At 41.6% G+C, this 23,951-nt stretch overlaps 2 protein-coding genes and 1 long non-coding RNA gene across 10 annotated transcripts; 1 reads left to right on the top strand and 2 right to left on the bottom strand.

Annotated features, from left to right (window-relative positions):
* Window positions 1–274: 274 nt before the first annotated feature.
* LOC134632490 (uncharacterized) lies at window positions 275–4,928 on the bottom strand. 8 transcript variants are annotated; one of them, XR_010094508.1, is made up of 7 exons: window positions 4,664–4,926; window positions 2,610–2,805; window positions 2,038–2,518; window positions 1,796–1,920; window positions 1,229–1,337; window positions 1,023–1,124; window positions 275–877 (listed from the first exon to the last, which is right to left on the bottom strand). It is a non-coding gene; the product is annotated as an uncharacterized LOC134632490 (long non-coding RNA). The 8 variants fall into 8 exon arrangements; XR_010094512.1 differs by having other exon boundaries at window positions 1,796–2,243; window positions 2,426–2,518; window positions 4,664–4,925; XR_010094509.1 differs by having other exon boundaries at window positions 1,796–2,243; window positions 2,398–2,518; window positions 4,664–4,925.
* A 9,244-nt stretch (window positions 4,929–14,172) lies between these two features.
* On the bottom strand, window positions 14,173–21,206 carry fnbp4 (formin binding protein 4). Its single transcript, XM_063480042.1, has 17 exons — window positions 20,995–21,206; window positions 20,457–20,528; window positions 20,208–20,338; window positions 19,756–19,930; window positions 19,197–19,344; window positions 19,002–19,104; window positions 18,552–18,896; window positions 18,281–18,473; window positions 18,049–18,188; window positions 17,865–17,969; window positions 17,391–17,524; window positions 16,232–16,392; window positions 15,775–16,076; window positions 15,552–15,669; window positions 15,218–15,411; window positions 14,857–15,014; window positions 14,173–14,713 (listed from the first exon to the last, which is right to left on the bottom strand). Exons 1-17 carry the CDS (start codon window positions 21,116–21,118, stop codon window positions 14,623–14,625), a joined length of 2,694 nt encoding a protein of 897 aa, XP_063336112.1. The 5' UTR covers window positions 21,119–21,206; the 3' UTR covers window positions 14,173–14,622.
* A 52-nt stretch (window positions 21,207–21,258) lies between these two features.
* LOC134631572 (seipin-like) lies at window positions 21,259–23,930 on the top strand. The gene has a single exon (XM_063480043.1). It carries the CDS (start codon window positions 21,466–21,468, stop codon window positions 22,729–22,731), a length of 1,266 nt encoding a protein of 421 aa, XP_063336113.1. The 5' UTR covers window positions 21,259–21,465; the 3' UTR covers window positions 22,732–23,930.
* Window positions 23,931–23,951: the final 21 nt, after the last annotated feature.

Consider the following 23,951-nt stretch of genomic DNA (forward strand, 5'->3'; position numbering starts at 1 on the left):
GTAAGTACATATTGTTACAGTCCTAATGCCAATATGATTCTTCATAACTCCTGCTTTGAAATACTGAGCTTTAAAATTGATAATTTACAGTGGCAGTCTGTCAGAATAATTCTGACTATAAGATCACTGTATTAATCTGAATCCTTCTGAAATGTGCTGTGAATGAATGCTGATGCAACTCACTGTGGGAAAGCTGTTAATAAAATGAATCTGTGACACATGCAACACATTCACAGAGGAAGAGGACACAAAGGGAGGAGACGCAGAGGCTGTGTTAAAGTCAGAAATCCAAATCTTTAGTCAAAAACAGGCGGCGGTTACAAACAGGAAGACAAGCAGTCCATCAAACAGTCTACAGGGTCAAACATACAGAGAATTCAAACAGCAGTAAAAAATAACTGGACACTGAAAAACTTAAAGCAATGTGTGACGCAATAAAAGGAAGCAGCGCAGTATATTCACTGAATTATCATCAATTACAAAAGAGAAAAACGACGATTTCTAAGGATTATTTTCTTAAATGCAGGTAGAGTGTGGCTGGTAAAGATGGAAACATACAGAATGTAAACTGTGTGAGTTTGATGAACTTTGTTAGTAACAAATGAGGTAAAAAAAAAACCCCAAAACAGACAAAACACAGAAAGAGGCTCTCAGTATTCATTAATAATTAGAAAGCATCTAAACATTCTGGTCGTGGATTTTTACAGTCTTAGTTCCGCTCGCTGTCATCATTATAATCATCATGATCAATGGCGAGGTCCTGAGGTGGGCGGGGCTGTCTCTGGTGATGAAACCATGAAGGAACAGCATCTGGCACGTGTTGGTGAAACATCCCAGTACTGGTTTAGTTTCCTCTCCAGCTGTTTGACATTTGACACTTCAACATTAAGGGGAAGAAGAAGAAGAAACAGTGTTAGGTCAGGTGACCACATGGTTTCTAAAATAACTGACAGGAAGTAACCAGGCCGTTAGAAATGGATATCATGTGTTTATAGTTACTGTAGTTAGGTAACTCTACTTACCAAAAGCAAAGCTGCTGAATGTTGCAGGAACATGCTCATGTGTGGTGGTCATTCAGTGCTGCTCCGGCAGGTTAGACAGTCCAAGACTGATATCCTGCCCATCTGAGAGTTTGAAAACACACATGCAAAGATTTAATTGTATTACAGTCAAAGTTGGATGTTCGTTTTTGTCCTTTAAAAATGTTTGTGTATTTGAAAGCACTAACAAGGTGGTGAGATGGACTCGTGCCCTTGGTGACTCTGCTAGTTCTTCTGAGGAAACACCACCGTCTGTCCACACCGTCTCCATCTGTGAGCACAAACTGCCGCTCTGCTCTGCCAGCATGTAGGAAATCACATATCACACACACAAGGGTGAAGAAACATTAGAGCTCAACTTTGGATACTTTAGATCTAAACAGATCAAACTAGCTCTTAGTTTCAGCAATCAGACAAACAATGATACCATACTGATTCTGTATGAATACAATATGGTATTTTCAATACAGGTGTAAATTAATGTATTAAAACTAATACAGATATATGTATATATATTTTTGATAAATTAGTTTGCTAAATTAGAATATATTTTTATTTATTTAACAATTGCAACTGAAAGAAATTAAATATTGAACAAATATATTGTCACATTCTTCATTCTCAAATACAAATTTCACAAAGTAAATTTTTGATTAACAGAAAAAATATGAATTACAAAAAATAATTTTATATTATTAAAATATTATGCAACCATGACCAAACTCAGAATCATCATTACAGTACTGTGGACTTACTGCTTGGCTAATAGTGATAAACTTCAGGGGAGATCATGATGACAGAAAAATGTAAACAACACTCTGAAGTCTGAAGCTTCTTTTCTTGTTTCTGTGACCTCAGCACGCTGACAGACTTGAAGTTGCTAAAGATTTTAAAAAGTGATAATTATAGGGAAGAAACTTCTCTTTTTCATCCGTTTAATCAAACATTTGATGCCTCAGCTGTCTCAGTCCTATAGCATTCTGCAACTACAACTAACCTGAGGAGGCTTGGATTTGGCTGCAGATACCCCTGTACATCCTTCTCAGCAGCACACATGTGGGTACCATTTAATCACACTTCTTCCTGAGCTTTGCTTCATCACAAGACTAAAGGTGGCATACCGTGTCACGGTCTTATCATCATCCAATTGGAGAAGAAACATTTACACGCCTCCTGGTTTTGTTTTCTGATCCTGCAAAAAGACTGAGGACAACAAAGCCCAGAGAACAAGAGATACACAACATCCAACATTCAGACTCAACAGCCTCCATAAATGAAGAGCACCAGGTTGGTTCAGTTATACTAGATATAAACATACTTCACATTACTGTGTATGAATAATAATCAAGAGACAAACTTTGAATATGCAGAGCATGAGGTCCCACCATCAGACTGCAAACAAATATCCACCAGGCTTCTTTGTTGGCAGAGGTGATGATTCTCCCATCAGGGATCAGTAGCGTGTATTAACCTGTGGTCTAAGCAGCAGTCACTGAAATATTAGTGTTTCAGATAAGAAATCTAGCACATAAAAGTCAAGATGGGAGGGATCTCTACAAACTGACTTACCTCTCTGCGAGTGTGAGGCTGTTCCTCCAGCTTCAACAAAAATCTGACTCTCCAGTCACAGACAAACAAAAAACTCCAGCTGGGAGATAGAAAACGCTGTCTGGGTCTTACTGGATGTTGCTGGTCAGAGTCTCACATTAGCAGAGTGCTGCTTGGTCCCACTGACCCATGTGGACAGCGACTGTGGAGAACTGTTCTGGAAAATGGAAAAGAGAATTAAAATGACAAAAAGCCAAACAGGATTTCCACAAAGACTCTCTTAGAATCAGCAATCAGAAAATCATTGGTTCATATTACAATTAAATATGAACAGGCTCCTTAAATGTAAGCAGTTAAGATCTGATTTGATTTACATCCTTCACACAGCACATTTCTCCAGGCTGTCAGGTAAACATAGAATTAATCTCAGGTAACATGACTCACAGTAGAGATTCAGTAAGAAAGATTGCTAGCTCTAATATTATTACCACACCAACAGCTCAGATTTCTAGAAGTATTTAAACAAATGTCAGTCTATCCATTCATTTTCTTCTGAATATTCAATTCATGTTCACAGTGGGAGGGTGGGGGGTATCGTGGAAGTTTGTAAATAAAGTCTGCAACACAGAAAGAGCTGTGATCAAGCTATTTATTACTGCGCGCAGGAGAGCCAACACACATCAAACATCACAGTTCACAGTCATGTCAGCTCTGCCACAGAAGTCGTGCTCCTACTCCTTTATGCATTCCAAGGAAGAGGGAGGAAGTTACAAACTGATCATACCACACTTCACGCGCCTCGCTATGAAACCTAACCAATCAATGGTTATGCTGTTTTGTGCCCTTGGTCTTATCAGCACCTGTAAAGGGAATTGTTTTCTCAAACTGCTGATGCTGAAGTAGGTTCATCTAGTTTTAGAAACTTTCACTGAACAGTCTATAACAGTGTCACAACTAAGCATATGCATAAGCACTCATACTTTAAATGAGAATAATAGAAAATTTCTATTACAGGAGCCAGAGCCTGTCCCAGTAGTCACAGGTAGAGCACACCTGGACAGGTACCAGTCTGTCAGAGGACTAACAGAGAGACAGACATCAGAGTAACAAATCTATTTCAAATTAATGTAAGCTTGCTACAGCTGTATGTATGAACATGTGTTTCTGTGCTCACAGTCCACCTCTCAGGAACCTGCAGTTCATTTTAAGTCTACTTTAAACAGACCTCACAAAAGGCTGATGTGGCTGGTTCAGTAGTCTGATTTAAGTACAATACCTTTGGCCAGGGATTAATCTGGTACATCGCTTCACTGCAGTCTTACATATTATCCCCACACCTGAATAAAAAATATTGATATTTACAAATAACAGATTCGGCTGATGCAGCCTGACTCAATCTGATTCCAGATGTTCAGCACACACAGAGACACAGAGGTACTGTTTAAAGTTTAGTGTTAACCTGAGTCACTGATCATTTACAGTATTACAGAGTCTGGCAGTCTTTGCATGATTTTCCACGTCACTGTAAGTTTCTAGCTGACTCTCAGGTGTGACAGGTGTGCCAGCAGGAAAGAGTAATAAGAACCTGCATCCTGAGGTTTGTCATGCAGGATTAAAGGAGCCAGACTTTGTTCACACAGCTAGGATTGTATTTTACACTGACCCTGGGTCAGTATAAGTATCATACAGTTTAAACGAAGCACTGAAACTTGCACATATTTATTACAGATGCATTGAAGCAAATCGGGATATTTACTGTCAATCTGTGGCTGCGATTAATCACTTTAATGGAAACTTTATTAACTAGTAACTTCATCAGTCATGACAGAAGCTAATATTTCTGTGCTAACATCGTTTAAACAGTAACAGCTTTACTACAATATAAGCTAACGTTTACACCGTAACTTTAAGCTAGCACCATAAAGACGGTAAAACACGTAATAATATCTACAAATGCATCTTAAAGCTGTTATATTAGCACTCGCTGTATTACTAACATAACCACATTAACATTATTGACACTCGCTGACTTTTAATAGTCATTCTATAAATGCTGTCCGTTTAAATGGTCTTACCTGTAACACTGCTGTATCCACCGGATTCCAGCCAGAGTGGATTCTGGAGTCTTCCACGCTCCTGTCAGTGATCCTCCATCTGGATGGATGATAACAACCTTCTGAACAATCTAGCAGGTGGATGGCCCACATCTATGGGACTGATTTCTGCTAATAACGCCCATTGTATGGACTGATAACAGCCGAAGCGGGTGAATAAAGTCACCCAGTCGCTAGCTGTGCCATTACCCAGCATGCACCACTCCCTCCATCAATGCAATAAACGATACAAAAGTAATGGCCTATAATTAATGTATCTGCTGTATCTGCTGTTTCTCATGTAGTTGTTTGCATTATATAATATATTGTGTTCAGTACACGTCACTACAATGTGATTTCGGAAATGTATAAATATACGGACAACAGGCTCTTCCGCGGCAATCTCTTGTCGTCAATAAACAACGATTAGGGAGCAGCATAGTATTCAATAGGAGGACCCTGCACGTCAATTCTCGACGCCAGGGGGGTACCCTGCGCGTCGATAAGTGAAGCAGAGGGAGCCTGACCATGCGTCACACATTTGACGAGTTGGGAGTGAGAACGTGTTGACGTCAAACAGAAAACTGATTAAACAGAAGTGTGAGACGGTCGAGAGTTTACGTCAGGTTATATTTATATATATATTACCTGACGTTATATTTTAGATAGCAAGGAGCAGACGGCAGAGTTTCACTCCACCGAGGGAGCTCGTGACGTACTACCCGGCTTTCTTTAGACCGCGAAGGCCGGGTCCTCAGGTGGAAGCGGCCTCTGAATTTGGACACCCCCGCTGTTTCTGGGCCGGCCAATAATAACGGTGACATTTAACGTATTTTATCCGATAAATAAACACTGTAAAATGTATTTATCACCCCCCAACAGCCCTTTTGAATGTCTCCCTAATTCTGAGGTCTCAAGGTTGGCAAGTATGGCCACAACACCTCACTTTTTTGCCACATGTATCGCAAACCACGTCTCAGCTGTTTGTGGAGGTAAAATACATCCGCACAATTACGCTCAGCCATTGTTGTGAGTGCGAGACATTTATACAGCCGTATTTCGCACATGACTATGAAAGGCGCAAGAGGAAGTAGTTCCTTTGAATGTAGACAATCCGAATGTTATAGTTTCTTTCCACTGTGTTCCTGTTAATGATAAACTACAAATTTACCCTAAATTACTAAAATATCGATATTTTAATGTGAGAATCGATTCTAGAACATAAATGATTGGTATCGGAGGAATCGATATTTCAGTATCGATCCGCACATCACTAATATCTGGGCTCCAGAACATGGAGGAGACAGGAATCCAACATTTTCTACCTCCGAGAGTGGCTGGTCACTCAATGCAATGTACTCGATAATTGCCTGTGTTATTTTCACAGCACGTGGATTGTCTCTGGACATTTTCTCTCGTCTTGCAAGAGTTTGCTGCAGCGTGGGTTGTGTTGGTTTAGAAGCGTGGGTAAACTTTTTGTACTCCTTGTCGTGTTGGGATTTCTAGGTGCTTGATTAAATTGCTTGTGTTAAATGCGCTACCTTTGGAGCCTCCTCTGGACAATTTCGCTGAGCACAATTTGCAGTCCGCCTTTGTTTTGTCGTCTTCATTCATTTGAAATAGTTCCACACGGCTGACATGTCTCGCCTCGCCTTCTCCCCGGCTCTGAGGTAGTGATGGGTCGTTCACGAACGAAATGGCTCTTAGAGCCGGATCTTTCACGTGAACGACGCGAGCCGGATCCTTATCGCGAGCCGTGGGGTTTTTTTTTTCTTTCTCTCACCCTCTCTCTCGCACTTTTTTTCTGCTTCACTCCGCACGCGAGCCTTGTGCTTGCGCTGGAAAGAGGGGGGAGGGGCGGTAGTTACACTCAGTAGCACAGGAACAGAGCGGGAGGGAGAGAGAGAGAAAGAGAGCCAGGGACAACAACGTCGCATTAGAAAGGTATAGTAATGATCCACAACTATTTTCAGTTGCGGATGATAAAGGATACAGAAAGTTTATTCATGCAGGCCCATATGACAGAGAATGTGTATGTTCTTTTTGTTTTCATATTTTAATTTATATTTAATTGTGTTGTGGTTTACAGTGTTTTGTGTTGTTTGTTTAAAAGGAAAAAGCTGAAAATTTCAATAGTTAAAAGTTGAAATGTGAATAGTTGGTTTTTGTATTATATGATTTATTTATTACATTTTATGTGGGGTGAATAAATAAAAGTATATTTACGGTGGCCCCTAGAGACAAAGCACGTACAAACTCCAAAACACGTCCGAACTCTGAAGCACGTACAAACTCCAAAACACGTAAAAACTCAGAAGCACGTAAAAACTCCAAAACACGTACAGAAGACAACAGAAGTGCTCCAGGATGCTAGGCGCAGTGTTGAGCTTTTGTTACCTAGTGGCTACACAAGCCAGCAAGTACCAACGACCGGATTTGGTGTGTGGTAGTAACAGGTAAATGAACATTTTTTTTTTTGAATTATTTGAATATATATGAGTGCTTGTGTATAAATACACAAACAATACACATATGCTTTCAATTGTGTAATTTAAGTGATCTAGGTAGCTCTGTTTTGGAGGTTCAGTTAACGCTAGAAATGTGTTTTGGAGTTTGTACGTGCTTTGTCTCTAGGGGCCACCGCATATATTTATATATAAACATATATAAATAAAACCACTTTTTTTTTACATTAGTAATTCCTTTTGTGCATAAATTTATACTGTTGTTAATAATAAATTAATTAAAGCAACAAAACAACCTAAAGAGCCGGCTCTTTTTAGTGAGCCGAGCCGAAAGAGCCGGTTCTCTAAAAAGAGCCGGAAATCCCATCACTACTGAGCTGCAGCCGGGCCTGGGGGCGGGCACTCGGCGCCTGCGATTAACCCCTTACACGCTGCTCAAACATAGACATTTCTCAGACCATGGTATCGGTCCCCGGTATCGGGGGACTTTTAACGAGTACGAGTACTTTAGAAAATGTGGTATCGAGGCCGATACCAGATACCGGTATCGGTGCATCCCTATCTACGTTAGAGACCTGTTTTAATTTGGATAAGTCCCTCTGAGAGTAAAGGCAATCTCCAGCAGGTCTGAGCTAAGGAAACAAAGTACACTAATGTAGTTATAACGTAATGAGTCGTTATAGATATATACGTAATTATACGTTATATTGAGCAGGCTACTGCGCACGCTAAACTGTGACTATCACCAGGCAATCTGGGGGTGTTTCCTAAATCACTAGCAGGCGTGAAACTTCTGACAGAGTGAACAGGATCTATGCAGGTAAACTCCAGATTGACACGAGCTGATCGGTGGAGTCATGGGGAAAATATTGGCTTGTGATCTATGTTACAGAAATGGTAAATGGTAAATGGCCTGTATTTATATAGCGCTTTACTAGTCTCTAAGGACCCCAAAGCGCTTTACATATCCAGTCATCCACCCATTCACGCACACATTCACACACTGGCAGAGAGAGGTACAACACCAGATGGAAGGCATTTTATTTACACACTAAACTAATCTGATATCCCATTTTCAGCAAATGAAATGAAACACAAAACACAAAATGTATTTTTATTTCACTTTATTTTATTTATTTATTTTGGTGTGGCGCTGTTTCTTAACTTAAAATGTCCTGTTGTAATTGGACATTTTAACTTAAGAAACGGTGCTAAACCAAGCCCCCCCCCCCCACTTCCCTCAAGGTGTATTATTGCAAGGTCAAGACCATGCAGTAATACACAGAAACTCCAACCCCCTACGAGCAAGCACTTTGGCGACAGTGGGAAGGAAAAACCCCCTTTTACAAGGGGGAAACCTCCAGCAGAACCAGGCTCAGGAATGGGGTGGCCATCTGCCTCGGCCAGTTGGGGATGAGGGAAGGAAGGCAGGAGAAAAAGAGTGGTTATTTTAACCACTCTTTTTTTTTTTTTTTACCAATTTAAATTGTTCCATCTCATCTAAACTTAGTTTTAAAACCACTCTGGTTTTAAAACTAAGTTTAGATGAGATGGACCAATTTAAATAAATATTTTAAGCTATTTTAAGACAAGCACAATAGCACACATTTTTCTCATTTGCACTCATTTAGTGTGCAAATGAGAAAATCCTAGAGATGACACTTCGTCTCTTCAGCTTGGCATGTTTTTTGAAAGTCTTGACAATTATTTCGTCAACTGTTGGGTTGCTTAACTTCATGAACTGTCCTGGAGAATGCCACATTTCATGGAGATCATTGTATACTGTCAAGCTGAGTTCTTCAATGTTCTCTAAGTAGATTTTATAATTTTTGGACAAAATTTTGTTCCAGATCTTTTGGCTAAGCCTCTGTACAATGAAGTCAGTTGTTCCTGAATGCCATGTCGTCGTCTCATTTAGTTCGGCCATACTGTGTATTACCAGATCTCTAGTGAATTTTTCCACAAGTTCCCAGTACTCGTCCCGGTTTTTAGATACACTGAGTACTCTTTTTGGTAATCCCAGCAGGTGTTTGGTGAAGATTGGAACAGTAATGTTATCAAGCTGTTCCCTCAGACTAAAAATCAAATATTTTTCCTTGCATTTGTGTGTTTTGCAAAGATCCTTTAAAATGGCCTTGTGGATATTTTTTAGGCTTTTTGGAGATAGATCCAAATGTTTGTCATTAATTTCTGGCCACATTTTCTCAAGCAAGCGATCACCAATGCAGTCAGGAGTGAGGCGCTCTGTGAAGAGCTTGTGTTTAGAGGCGACGTTGTCTATGGCCTCTGAAACCACCATCTGAATAACTTTGTTGACACACAACTTTTCCTCGCTCAGAGAATCAGATAGTGGACTGATCTGAGAAGAAGTTAAAGACTCACTGTCACTGAGGAATCCCTGAAATCTGGGGGTTGCCTCATCTTTCAGTCCTCGACTTTCTGTTTCATCTCTGTAGCTTGAGTTGTCTACAGATATGCAGCCTACAACTGGTTGAGCCTCCAATCCCTGGTCTTCTACAGAGCTTTCACCTAGAGAATCAGACAGCGGACTGATACTAGAAAAAGTTAAAGACTCAGTGTCACTGTCCAGCTCAGGTACTGCTAGCTTCACAGGCTTTTCCAGGGGACAAGATTTTGTTTTGTCAAAGTCTTTTGTATCAGCTGTGAAGTTTTTCTTCATACAGCTCTTTTTTGGCTTTGCTGTGTCTGTTGTTTCGAGTTGTGTGTTTGAATTACCCACAGATATGCAGTCTAGGGCTGCTTGAGCCTCCAGTCCTGGAGTTTCTAAGTTTTCATTATCACCATGGTCATCTACAGAGCTTTCATTCAGGATGCTGTCCTTTGCTCCTGTATCCTCTGTTTTCTTGGGGCAGTCTGCGCCCATGGACTGAAGACAGACCTCAGAGGTCTGCATGGAGGTTGGATCGCCATTCTTTGTGGGTTCCCTAGTTGATCTCACTAACATTTTACAAAACTTCAGCATGTCTGTTAACAAAGTGGAAAGCAGATGAAAGTCACAGTACTCTGGTTTGAACGGTACCAGAGATTGCCACTGTGGTACAATTGTACCAAAAAAGTGGTTGATGAGTAACTCCCAAGTTTCCACTGAGGTGTAAGTGAGTGGAGTAGTCATGTTGAAGTCTGTACTTTTTAAACTCTGAATTGGAGAAGTGGGATTCATTTGATGTGTGGTTGGAGTTGTGCTAGACATGTGTGCGCTTTGTAAACTAAATGCGTTTAAATTATATTCGCTGCTCTGATGCATAACTCCTTTGTGAACTGAGCTTTACTGGGATTGTGGAGGGGTATTTAAGGACTTCGCATGCCAGAAGCCACGCCCACATCGAAGAACGCTTTGATAGATCAAAGCAGCCAGCCAGTTTGACGTCACACGCAGTTCTTGGTCCGAAGAAAACTGTTTAAAGTTAAAAAAAAAAAATCATTTTAAATTAGCTTTAAAGTAAGTATTAACTCTCATATGGCTCATTTATCAATAACAAAGAACCTTAAACGTGTTTTTAGGTTAATAGCGATAAAATATCAATAAGCACTCCAAGGTGAAGAAATACAGACAGGCTTTGAATGCTGCCTGGTTTTCATTGTCGCTAATAAAACTTAATTTCAGCTAACGACAGGAGCGAGAACAACCTGGAAAGCCTTAAGATAGATAAAATAAATATAACTTTGATAAGAACTAAAGTATTTTTGTTGTTATTTCGTTATTGTATTTTGTGGCGTGGTGGCGGGGAAAGAGCTCAGGTCTTTTAACTAAGATGTACTAGCAAAAGGGAACGTGAGACGAGCTGATTGGCGGAGTCGTTAAAATATCTGAGTTGGGGATGCAATATCTGGAACATTGAAAGTAGAATATCTAAACAAATCTAAACTGAAACACCGGTTATACTTATTTATCTGTCGTGTTTTGTCACCACCGGTTTGGACACATTACTCTAATCTGATATTCCATTCTCAGCAAATGAAATGAAACACAATTTCAATTTTTATTTTATTTTTTGGTGTGGCGCTGTTTCTGAAGTTAAAATGTCCAGTTGTAATTGGAGATTTTAAATGAAACATGAAACACATATTCACATGAAAATATCTGGTAGTATTCTGCTCCTCTGTGCTAATAAGCCCTCGTGAACAGCCAGTTGGAGCGCGACACACGGCAGACTTGGGAGCCCTGCGTCATTCATGGCTTTAATCATGTTTTTGGCATTGTCACGAAGCACAACACGTACAGATGTTTTATGTATACCCCATGTCTGGAGCATTTCCTCAAACACATGCGCTATAGCCTGGCTGGTGTGCGAGCCGCGGAATTGTTTGGCATGTAATATGGCTCGTTGCGGCGTGAAACTCGTCTATCCACTGGGAGGTTAGGCTAATTAGCGACACGGGGCTAACACTGCTTGTCCAAATATCCGTGGTGAAACTAAACGCAGAGGAGGCTTGCAGTAGGCTGTGGATATGTTTTTTCACGGACTCGTGTAGTTTAGGCAGCTCCGTGTCAGTCATGTAGTGGCGGCTTGGGACATCATATCTGGTAGTGATGTGCGATACCACTGATTTCCTTTCCGATCCGATACCAAGTAATATTCAGGGTGGTATCTACGTAGGGTTGCCAACCGTCCCTTAAAAAACGGAATCGTCCCGTATTTAGAAACAAAAGTACACGTCCCGTATTGAGCTAATAAGGGACGCACTTTGTCCCGTAATACAGTGAGAATCAAAAGTAGTCTATAAATGTTAATGGAATTAACGCTTTGTTTGAAAACATAATTCCCAGCCCCTCTCCTGCTCTGTGACCAATGAGCTGACAGCACACTTATGACAATTCAGATTACCGCTTATCTCATTGGTCGAGGAAAGGTCGCTTACGGAGAAAATACCGGAAGACAACAGATGACCACAACAAGAAGCATGGCAGGGAAACAAACGCCGACACTGCGGTGCAAGTCTCGGACGACAGTACACCTAAAGCTGGGCAGACACTGCGATTTTCAAACTGCACGATTGGCTCGCAGGGGTTATAAGTTGGTAGGTCACGATGCAGGGTCTCACACTATACCGCCCGATGCTCTGATGCGACCTGAGTGCTCACACTGTGCCTCCATAAAATGAAGGTTATAACAGAAAAGCTGTCGCTCGCTCTCCCTCTGTGTCTTTCACTCACACAGACACGCACACCACCACCATCAACTTTGCTAAATTGCTAATGAAAAACATTGATCAGGCAGCTGTGATTGAGCAGCAATGTAAATCCAACTATTTCACGGTTGTTGTGGTCGTGATAATTTTGTGAGGCCACATCGAAAAGGCTCGGATGAGCTTTCCAAAGTTCTACAAGTTGTGCCTCCATCACTTGTGTCCAGATCACACGCTGCACACCCGTACTGCTCCGTCTTTTTCACCGACGTTTACGTGTTTGCGCGTCAGCGGCTGCGGTGACACCCTCACGAGCAATTGATGATCGGGAGCTGGTCGTGAGGTGTTAATCGCTTCTCGTTACCCCACGTATACTACACGATGAAGGCCAAAATCGGGCCGATCACCAAATCGGTCGCACGACTCAAAAATCGGCTCAAAATGGGCCAAAAATCGTACAGTGTAAGCCCAGCATTAGGTGTACTGTCGTCCGAGACTTGCACCGCAGTGTCGGCGTTTGTTTCCCTGCCATGCTTCTTGTTGTGGTCATCTGTTGTCTTCCGGTATTTTCTCCGTAAGCGACCTTTCCTCGACCAATGAGATAAGCGGTAATCTGAATTGTCATACTCGAATTGTCATAAGTGTGCCGTCAGCTCATTGGTCACAAAGCAGGAGAGGGGCTGGGAATTATGTTTTCAAACAAAGCGTTAATTCCATTAACATTTATAGACTACTTTTGATTCTCACTGTATTACGGGACAAAGTGCGTCCCTTATTAGCTCAATACGGGACGTGTACTTTTGTTTCTAAATACGGGACGATTCCGTTTTTTAAGGGACGGTTGGCAACCCTAATTACATGGCAATACGGTGACTTGATTACCCTCTTTATACGGGGCTGCACAGCATTTTTAGTCTCTGTCCCCTGTCTCACATTTCGGCTGGACCTTTGAATAGTCTGGCTTTTATCCATGGTCTATGAAGGGAAGGCTTTTTATTAGCCTATAATGCCATCACCAGGAAAAGTAAAAAGTCACCCAAAAGTCACAAGCTCTGCAGATCTCGTTGAATATGATGAAAACAACCACAAAATCAGTTTAGTATACCTCTCTGCATTCTTCATGTGCCCAACTTTGTCCCTCACGGCGTTTAGCCCACATTTAGTTTGTTGCCATCTGGTTACCCTGCTCTGGCAGATGCCCCTCTACCAGATATATTGTATTATAGAGGGGAATAAGATGTGATATTAACGATTTCTTATATCTGTCCAGACCTGAATCAGTCTGTTAGGGAAGATGCTCCACTGCCTGTCCAGTGGTGCAGAGGATGGTCAGGATTACCTATAGTGGAGAACAGTTTCTTCATAGCTAGCTCTTCTGATATGTTTATTCAGTCTGTGGGTATCATCAGCTCTGATCCTGTTCCCCCAGCAGACCACAGTACAAACTGCACTCACCACTAGTGAGTGATAGAATGTCTCCATCTGCACATACTGAAGGATATACAGCTTACTTGGGGAAACAGAGCCTGCTCATCGCCCAATAATTCCTGTTTTGCTCTTCCAGTTCAGCCTGTTATCCTTAAGGACACCCAAGTTCTTGTACTCCTAGACTTGGATTCAGATGCAGTGCTCTGTACGTCTCCTCCTGCCCATAACTAACACACAGAACAGTCAATGTAGTATTGACTTTGTCATAAACCCTAAAAAAATAAAATAAAATAAAAAAGGACAGTGATCCAAACGCACTCTTGTGCTGTTTGTATAGTTGTATGCCCTAGTCATTCCTGGTCAATGTAGTATTGTTACTGAAAACAAGTAAATTGTAATTGAGATGGTGGGAGGGAAAACAAAACAAAAATGCAAAAGAAAAAAAAAAGATCACTTTAGAAACATTTTTTAATAACTTTTTACAAAATATACAAGTTCAACGAAGTCCCCCCCTTCCACAAACATGGCTTATCCCATTATACATTTTATATACAACATTGTAAAAATGCTCCATAAAATTAAATCCTCCAAAACAAATGGGTGATCATCTACAAGGGGCTATACAAAATAGCCATGAAACAACTTGATATACCGATTTTCTCGAGACATTTGGCACATTTACAGTGGTGGCTACAAAAACCAGGAGAAGGACATTCAAAACCCCTCTGTGTGAATGGCCTGCCATGTAAGGGCTTCTAAATGTCTTCATCACGGACAAGTAAAAGTTTAAGTTCACAGATCTTTAGAGAAAACCCTAAGCTGGGGAAGGATAACCTAATGACAGTGGTTGGAGTGGTTTTTAAAAACATTGCCTGGGCAGTGTATGACCCAGACCTGATGTTACGTGCTGTTCATCATCTTCCTTTTCTTCAGGCGTTCCCGCCAGTCCTCGGGCAGTGCCTCAAAGTTGGCATTCTTTGAAGCTTTTCCTCTGTAAAAATTGAAAAAAGTTACATTTATAATCACTGAAATAAGAGTAAAACTGGGTGAGAAAGCAGTAAAAACAAGTAAAGCTCATTTTAAAAAATAAAAAAATTAAAACCTAAAGTAAAAGGAAGGGGCATAACCACATACGTGCTGAGCTGCTGTTGCTTCCACTCTTCAATACTCTTCTTGTTGAGCAGCTCTCTATCTTCATCACTGGAACTGCTCTTTTCTTCCTCATCCAACTCCTTCTGTATACTCTGCCACTTCTTCACCAGAGAAGGCATTTTGGTCTTACTTTTCTTGGGCTAGAGACAGAGAAGAAGTGTGTCAAATGGAAAACTTGAACTGCATGTTTTCCTGAATGTCATTTTAAGTATTGCATCACAGGGACGGCTTCATGGAAAGGAATTTTTTTTGAGAACAATTAGTCTTTAACAAAAGACAAACCATGATGAACACTCTGGAATGAAAGACTTCTTGGTCAGCTGATTTTAACTCCAATACTAACCTTATCCTTTTTGGTTTTCTTGCTCTTGTCTGTGAGCAGAGTTTTTGCCCCAGGAGGTTCAAAGGGTGGCTGAGATGGTGGCAGTGGTGGTTGTGGAGGCAGAGCTGGGACAGGTGGAGCTGGAGGTTCACAAGGTACCAAAGGGGCAGTGACGGCCGGCATACCCCAGTAGGCAGTTGCTGACATTAGAGGGGCTGCAGACAAGGAGAAACTTTATTGTTACTTTGTAAACATATTAAATGAACCAATTGTGTACATGTACTGTCCCCTATTCAGTGTAGCTTTGCCTTTTGTTTTCATTATGATGGACGTGTAGTGAAGCTTTTTTTTTTACCTGCACTGGCAGCTGGCTGGGTGTACAGAATGGGACTGCTGCCAATTGTAATGGTTTTATTCATCTGACCAGCTTTACGTTTTTGACCCTTTCCCAGGGGACCCGATGACTCGACAGCCTGTGTGAATGACAACAAATACAATATAAAGCTAAAGCGGATGGCTACTGTTCTTCTGAAAAAATGAAAACACTAACGTAATTAGAATCATAACTACTTCCACACCTTCGTGCTAGCAGAGCCTGGTGGCAAAGGAGGCTTCCCACTGCCATCTTCCTCAGTTCCAGGGGCTGGAGGTTCTTCATCATTGTCATCATCCATCTCCATCTCCACCTCCATGATCTCTCCATCACTGTCAGGAGGGGGAGGTGGGGGAGGTGGTGAGCCTGGGGGAAGTGGTGGAGGTGGGGGGTAGTTGGATGGTGGAGGAGGGCTGTCAGGAAGTGGAGGTTGGGATGGGGACCAGAAGGATGATGGATTGGGCTGAGGAGGTAGTGGTGGCGGGGCAGTAGGAGGACATGTAGATCCTTTGTTTAAAAAAAAAAAAAAAGGGAGATTAACATTATTATGCAATTACAGCAAAGAAATATGTATTGAACAGACTTTATTGCAATTATTTTCCTTTCCACTCCCCAGTAATTTTCTCCTAGTCTAAGACCAGCAGCAGTAATAATAGATTTACCTGTGACACCTGACGCACTTGTTTTGGTATCCACCTGGCTTGAAGTCTGTGTCTGAGTACCCTGGCCATCTTTCAGGTCCTCCTCCTTGTCATCCTCTGTTGGAAAATCCCACTGGGAGGCACCGGTCCGGTCCTTCACATAGAAATACCGCCTGTGCTCTCTAGAGAGTGGGACAACAGAGATAGAAGGCACAAGTCTCAACCACTGGTCTACATACTTGCTGTGTAGCTTGATACCCTGGGACAGAAGGGCAAGGGAGTGGACAGTATGGCCACAATTAAGGACTAGGAATGTTGGTATGGACAGTGCTTTTAACTGTCCTGAACAAAGGCCGAATTAAGAGTGTGGTTATGGTTGTGGATAGGGAACCCACCTTGCTCTCAGGAATAAATAAACAAACAAATCATCTCTAGGTCCTGAAAGCAGCATTCAGCAGCTCACACCATGGTTGTCACATTTCTTTTGTTTTAGACAACCATTCCCTCCCAGACACAGGAAGACGCCGGGGAGGAAGCACCATTATTATTATTATCATCAGCAGCAACAACAACCATAGGGCATAAAATAAGAAGCACAAATTCAACTCATTTTACGTCAGAAAGAAGTAAATGGAAAAACAGGAAAACATATGAAATAGAGTTGGTCTGACCTGCTGGATTCCCGTCATTGCTCCATCTTCACCTTTTATTTGATGCGTGACACTCGTCGCTTCCAGGGCATCACTCTTTCAGCATTGCATTCAGGGGGTTGTAGTCCTGTAAAGTGCAAAGCTGTCCCACGCAACCAAACCTTCCTACCATACACCCCCTCCCAGTTTTTCCACTGTCTGGACCCATAATCAGTTTACAAATGCCCTTTTACAACAAAAGGCTTAAGAGTCTGTTACAGGGACTAATAGTCCTCTCTGTGGCAGGTGTATTTAACACGAAGCAGGCAGGCCCAGAGTGGATGCTCCCTTATCAGTGTACGCAAAGGACTGCATCACAAAAACCTGAAGAGTCTGTTTCTGGTAAGTATTTTGATCCACTCGGACTGGTTAAGTTCTCCCCAAGTCATGTTACAAAGTCTGCAACCTCAGCACTGAGGGATGTGTAGTCACACGGTAAGATTTTTGGGGGGCGGGGGAGTTTAGAGATGTGAAAGGTAAGGAGCGCGTACCTGTCCCAGTGGCAGGACCAGCCTTTAGGGGTGGCGTTAAGTTCGTAATATTTTATGTGTTCGGCAGCTTCCTGCAGCCGGCGGCGAAGATAGACTCCATTCAGAGCGCCCTCCCTCCAATCAGCAACCCGTGTCTGGGGGAAAAAAAATGAAATAAAGAACAAAAAAAGAAAGAAGAGGGACAGAGACAAAAATTAGACAAAAGCCCATAAAATATAACTAAAGGGCTCAAGAGACAGATAAAGACAGAAGAGCTACAGGATAGATGAGTAATATGGAAGAGTAATTACAGTAAGTTTCCAGAATGACACCTTATGATGAATTATTATGAAGATTTTAAATATTAAATACTACCACGTGCCTGTGCAAAATTATGTGAAACAAAATTAAATGTTAAATATTTTAAAAGTCGCAATAGAAAAGCAGCAAATGGAAGTTAGGATGACATTGCTTAGAAAATGAATATCCACGCACCTCAGTTTGTAGCAGAAGCAGCTGAAAGTTTGAGATCCCTTTCTTATTTATCCCAAGAAACTCCATCTTGCTAATTAAGGTGTTTGCCAGTTCACCGATCTGAAACTACATTTTTTACCATTAAAATACTTCTCAAAAGAGAGTGCAAATTACTGTTTGTTAGTAATAGTAGTAGTGTTGTTACCTTGAGCTCAGGTGTTTCCTCTTTGAGCTCAGATGTCTCCCCCTCCTCCTTCACGGAAGGTTTTGAACCCATTTTGTCCTCAGAATTTTCCACTTCATTGTCTTCTCCTTCCACAACACTTTCTAAGACTTTAGGAAGTGCTACAAGAAACAAGAGAGGCATAAAATTATGTAGATAGAATTTTATTATGTTATTCCACCCACTTCTCTCATGTGTTAATGTTTAAACTAACCAGTCTCTGTGTTATCCGGTATATCTGAACTTCTACTGTTAGAGTCGGGGCTGGCAGCACTGAGGAAAGAAGTCTTCCACCGGTTCTTCTTCACCAGGACACCACGAGGACCGGAGGCTTCTTGGCTATTCTCAGAACAAGGACTGGAGCCCCCAGCACTGACATCACCCTCCTCCAGTGCTCGTAGCTCAGCCTAAGAGTCAGGTGTTTGATTATTCTGTGTGCCAAAAGAAAGTTTCAAAGATATTCCTGAGCTGCATTAAATACACACCTTTTTCCTTTCCAGAGCCAGTTCTAACTCCATTGTGTCCTCTTCTGCCTCTTCATCACCTTCAGAGTTGTCTCCAGATTGCTTCTTGGTGCATCCATCTTTCTGGACAATGGGAGCTGAGTCTGAGTCCCTCAGAGGGGTAGAAGGAGATCCTGTAAGACGAATGCCATCTCCGTCAGAATCCAAGCTATTCTCACTCTCATCCAGGCCTTTAAGCAGTCTTTTCCTCCATTTCTCTTCTGCTTCCTTCACTTCAGAGGGAATCAGAGGAGCGAGGAGTGCTGCAGCAACTCCCTGGCGCTCTTCCTCTTCACTTGTGAGGCCTACAACGCTTTCAATTACCTCCTTTAAAGAAAAACACAGTGCAAGTCATATTTAGTATCAAGGTGAGAGTATTTAAACAAAACAGAAACTAGCTGAATAGCTGAATTGGGGACAGATGGAACATGCCTTCACTTTTGTCTCTTTTGCTGATGTTGTTGTGGCAGCAGATACAGCATTTTCTTCTGTGTAATAACCTGCATGAGCTGTGCCATTTCCATTGACACTCGAGCTATAAATAAAAGCAGAATACCCACAATTAGCAGGTGTCAGAAATAAACATAATCTTCAAACACTTTGTTTAATACTCTTAATGTCTCCTACCTGTTGGTATAATGCCCCAGGCTTTGCACCTGATCAGCTAGATAGTGTGGCAGCTCCCAGGATACTTCATTGGTCAGTGTGTTCCAGTAATAATAGCAACCAGAGTTCTCGTCCCACACCTCCTGCCAGTCTCCCATCTCTACACCCACTGAAATACAAGCAAATACATGGGACTTTAAAAAAAACCCCAAAACAATATCTCAAAAATTGTCCTTGTCACAAACAAACAAAATAAGACAAAAAACTCCAGTGTTCTCAGTTAGAGCAAAGACATTAACAAAAATAAAATAAAATAATCGGCTGTGTTTAATGGTTAGTAGACATCAATATCAAACCATCCCTTCTGAAAGTAACCACTGCGTGATTGATCTCTTTATATAATCAATGTAGCACATCATTAAATACTTCATGTAATCAAGAATATAACATTAGAAAAATGCAGTTTTCTTTTCACATGAATATAAATACATTATTATACAAATTATTTTTGGTGAAGAAATATAAATCAGTTCACTAAGGACATGCACACTTGATATTTTAATGCAGCTGAGATAATTACCGCCGGCTAGTGAGTACTGTGTATTGTACTCAAAGTCTGTGCCTTGCTGATTCTGTCCTTCACCAGCAGCTGGCTGCTGAGTATTAACCTCAGGTTTGGGTGGAGTAGCACTTGGAACTGATTGATGAGTTGGTGCATCATCTGAACTTGGCTGAGTTGTGATTGCATCAATTTCCTGCAACCAGAAAACAGAGACAGCAAGTTTTTAGTTGCGTGAATAAACCACACTGGTCAAAGCACTAGGCTTTACATAGAGTATATGATTTAATAATGAATAAGGAGCTCAAAGAGTATAAAATCTGCATAAGTGATTTGAAAAATCAGGAAAAACAAACAATTTTATAAAGTTATAAAGTAGAAGTTGACTTTAACCTACTTGCCATTAATCTACACCTTTATTAGCTCAACATAAATAATAAGAGACTGGCTTACAGTATCGTCATCATACTTACAGCCATGAAATTGGCCAGTGTGCTGTCGATGTCACCTGACTGATTGTGTTGAGAATTTGCGGCTGAACGATGAGAATCTCCCGCATCCTCTTCATCGCTATCCTCATAGGCTCCGAGCAAAGACAACCCCTCTACAAGTGAAAGCAAAAAAGCTTTGTTCAGTGAAATGAAATAAAGTCTTGAATCTGCTGCTTGAGAATGACTGCAGCAACACACACGAAAAGAGAGAGGGAGAGAAAAACACCTCACCTGTAGCTTTTACTGCTGGAGCCTTGATGTTTGTGCGTCTCACGAATCTATGCCCATCCCCATCCTGTTCATCTGGGGGGAAAAAAACAAAGTTTTGTAGTAAAATATTGTCGCTTTTAACATTACAGGTATTCATAGATTAAATAAAAAGCATCGCGGTTAAAGGGTATCGATCCCACAGATCATTCCCCCATTTCTTTTTGGCTAGTTAATCCTATCCTATCCTATCCTATCCTAACATATTTTGTAAGGTAAAGTGACAATGTTCCCCGAACTGTTAGCTTAGCGCACTAGCCTGTAGCTTCTGGTAGAAGCTAAAACTAGAAAAAGAATTCATAATAACTACAGCTCTCAGCTGCAGTTTCTCAGTGACGGTGTATATTTGCAGCATATGTTAAGTAACTGGACAGCTAAATATAAAAATACCAGTATTATTGTCATTAATAATAATAATAATAATCAGATGAGCCCGTTGTTCGCACCTCAGGTATTTAGCACTAGGCTAGCCTGCCGCTAACATGCTACTGAGATAAAATACCATCAGATCCCGAGGGCGCTTCTTCTCTCTCTCCAACATTCACGCCGCGGTTCCCGGGTGGGGAAAGCTGCAATATAGTTCTCCGACCGACGGCTCCTCCAGGGAGGCGACTTTTCTTCCCCATCTCTGTTTATGTGTTTGTAGGCCTGCTTCCTTCGCTGGCGACGTTAATTACTGCTTTTTTTCTACGTTGCTGCTTCGAGCTGGCACAAAAGCTTTTCATTTCCGGGTCACGGTGTAGTGTTTTGAGCATAGTCGCCGGAAATTCATTGTGTAACCCGGCAAGCTAATTTGCTATCTTAAATTCACAGTCTGATTGAAACCAACACAGTCCAGACTTTAGAAAAGCAGGATATTTGTGTTTGCTGAGTAGTTTATTTCGCCCGTGACGGTAGCTGCAACTATCACGGTTAGCGTGTAGCCGGTTAACCAGACTTGAAATGGAGGGTGAAGATAAGCGATTACACGGTTATGGAGGAGACCCACCCACTGATGCATCAAGGTAGGGGCCTTCCGCTGAGGCAGCGGTCCACGGGACTCCAAGGAGCAACGACTGTCCAGAACGGGACCAGAAGAAGGTCGGTGAGTTCCGGATCGGAAACATTAGGAGGTGCCATGGGACCACTTCTGCACTGGCTGCACGATGTGGCAGCTGTCACGCTCCTCAAAGCCCGACGGACACTGCTTCAGGCAGCCATCCTTTTTTGTGTCCTAGTGCTGCTGCTCTGGGTGTCCATCTTTCTCTATGGGAGCTTTTATTACTCTTATATGCCTACCGTGAGCTTCTCCACCCCAGTGCACTTCTTCTACACTGCTGACTGTGATGCCTCGGAGTCGAGACTTTGCTCCTTCCCCACAGCCAACATCTCTTTCATGAAGAATGACAGAGATCAGGTGATGGCCAATGGTCAGCCTTACCGAATATCTTTGGAGTTGGAAATGCCTGAATCGCCAGTGAATGAAGAGCTGGGTATGTTCATGGTAAAGATGTCTTGTTATACCAAGGGTGGAACGACTGTCTCATCAGTTGGAAGATCTACAATGCTGCATTACCGCTCTAAGCTTCTGCAGACTATGAGTACCTTAGTGTTCGCTCCTCTTCTCGTCACTGGCATGGTGGAGCAGAAGCAGCTCATAGAGGTGGAGCTATTCTCAGACTACAAGACCAATGCTTATCAACCCACTATTGGTGCAGTCATTGAGATCCACTCAAAACAGGTTCAGATCTATTCATCTCAGCTCCGTATCCATGCTTACTTCACTGGTATTCGTTATGTTCTGTATAACTTCCCCCTGACATCTGCAGTGATTGGCGTAGCGACCAACTTTGCCTTCCTCAGTGTCATTGTGCTGTTCAGCTACCTGCAGTTTATATGGGGTGGACTCTGGCCTCCAGATCAAGTGAGAGTCAGGGTTATGATGGGAGACGACACCCGCATCCAGCAGAGGAGAGAAGAGGTCCGAAAGCGCATGGAGAGGGAAAACTCTCAGAAGGAACTTAATTCTTCTAAAGTGACTGGATCTGTGAGTGAGTCATCTGATTTTCAGGAGACTGGCACAGGCACTGAGCTGTCAAAGAATGCCTCTGTAATCCCAGATTCCTTGGGGCCTGATGCTCCAGATAGCAAGGAAGAGGAGTCTCATGAGTCTGATGGGCCAGAGGTGGAAGAGAATTCTTCACCTCAGCTGGGTGAAACAGTACTCCGGCAGAGACCTGGACCCTGGATGAGCCTTTGAACCCTGTCACCTCACACAGTTACAGTACCTGTAGGATATGCTTATATATTCCATTATCACTCTTTAGCAGTTTGAATGTGATTTGGCAGATCGTGATAGATTGAAGCATACCTCCTGTTCCAATTTGTTCAAATTCACATGCATGACTGTAATCAGTACTAGCCACGTTGTTTTAGCTGGAACACTTCTCATTTTGACAAGAGGGTTTTTTTTGTAACTTTTACTGCTGCTTATTTCTTTCTTCTGGACTTACAGTTCTTGTCTTTGTTACATTTGAGTTTATTCTTTCCCACATCAAGAGGTGCTACATTCCAGATCTGGCTTGTCTAACAGTATTCTCTATCGTCACGTAATGCCAACAACTTAACACACCCTTTTAAGTCAGTTCAATCTCCTCATGTGTTACCCTTACTTCTCAGTTCAAACATCATTAAATATGAAGCCACTTTTGAAAGTAAATGCTTTGCAGTTGAAACAAAACTGCAAAAGACTGATGCATTTTCTCAAAGGGTCATTGAGAGACCAATTAGATTAGGAAATTTTGGTGTAAGAAGACAGCAATGGTAAAATGTGCAAAGAGCGCAGCCTGAGGGATCTAAAAAAATTGATGTTTGTTTGTTTGTTTTTTTAAATATTATAAATACATGTTCTTTTTCAGTGTACCACATGACTTACCTAGTGTGGCATATTTAGTTAAAGCTTGACTCTTTTATACAGTTGTGGTTCATTCTATGAGGTCTTTATTATTAAGTGCAGTTTGCGTTCTGCTGTTTGTTAAAAAATATTATTTATTTAGTTTTCATCACGACCAAGCACCAGAACATTTTAGATGGGTCTTTTAAGTAATATAAGTTTATTGACATGTGAAACTTTCTTTATTTATCATTAATGACTATGGAGAATAAGAGGAATAGTAAAGTTACTGTAGAATTGAAGCTGATGTTAGTATGTGGCTCAGCCTCCATGTGTTTAACCTGCACTTCAGGGGTGCTTTGGATCCAAGTAAGTTTAAGTAAAGGAAGTGGGCAAGTTGTGTTTTCGTTGGACTTTGAACCAAAGATATTTATGTATGTAATATAATGCACTCATAATCTCTCATCTTGTATCCTGAGAAAATACGAGTAGATGTTATGTGTTAAACAAATTAAACACAGTTAACTTCTTTATTGTCACCATAATAAAGCAACTCTAGCTACCAACTGAATTTTTAATTCCTATAG

Source organism: Pelmatolapia mariae, linkage group LG7 (assembly GCF_036321145.2).
Source record: "Pelmatolapia mariae isolate MD_Pm_ZW linkage group LG7, Pm_UMD_F_2, whole genome shotgun sequence".
NCBI lineage: Eukaryota > Metazoa > Chordata > Actinopteri > Cichliformes > Cichlidae > Pelmatolapia > Pelmatolapia mariae.

What these genes read in the sequence shown, in the direction of transcription:
- fnbp4 (XM_063480042.1), bottom strand. Translation starts at nt 21,118, where the DNA reads ATGGGGAAGAAAAGTCGCCTCCCTGGAGGAGCCGTCGGTCGGAGAACT. An exon ending in TGGCTCTGGAAAGGAAAAAG is followed by an intron (nt 18,474 to 18,551) that starts GTGTGTATTTAA and finishes CCTGACTCTTAG; the next exon opens with GCTGAGCTACGAGCACTGGA. An exon ending in AAGTGCGTCAGGTGTCACAG is followed by an intron (nt 16,077 to 16,231) that starts GTAAATCTATTA and finishes TTTTAAACAAAG; the next exon opens with GATCTACATGTCCTCCTACT.
- LOC134631572 (XM_063480043.1), top strand. Translation starts at nt 21,466, where the DNA reads ATGGAGGAGACCCACCCACTGATGCATCAAGGTAGGGGCCTTCCGCTG.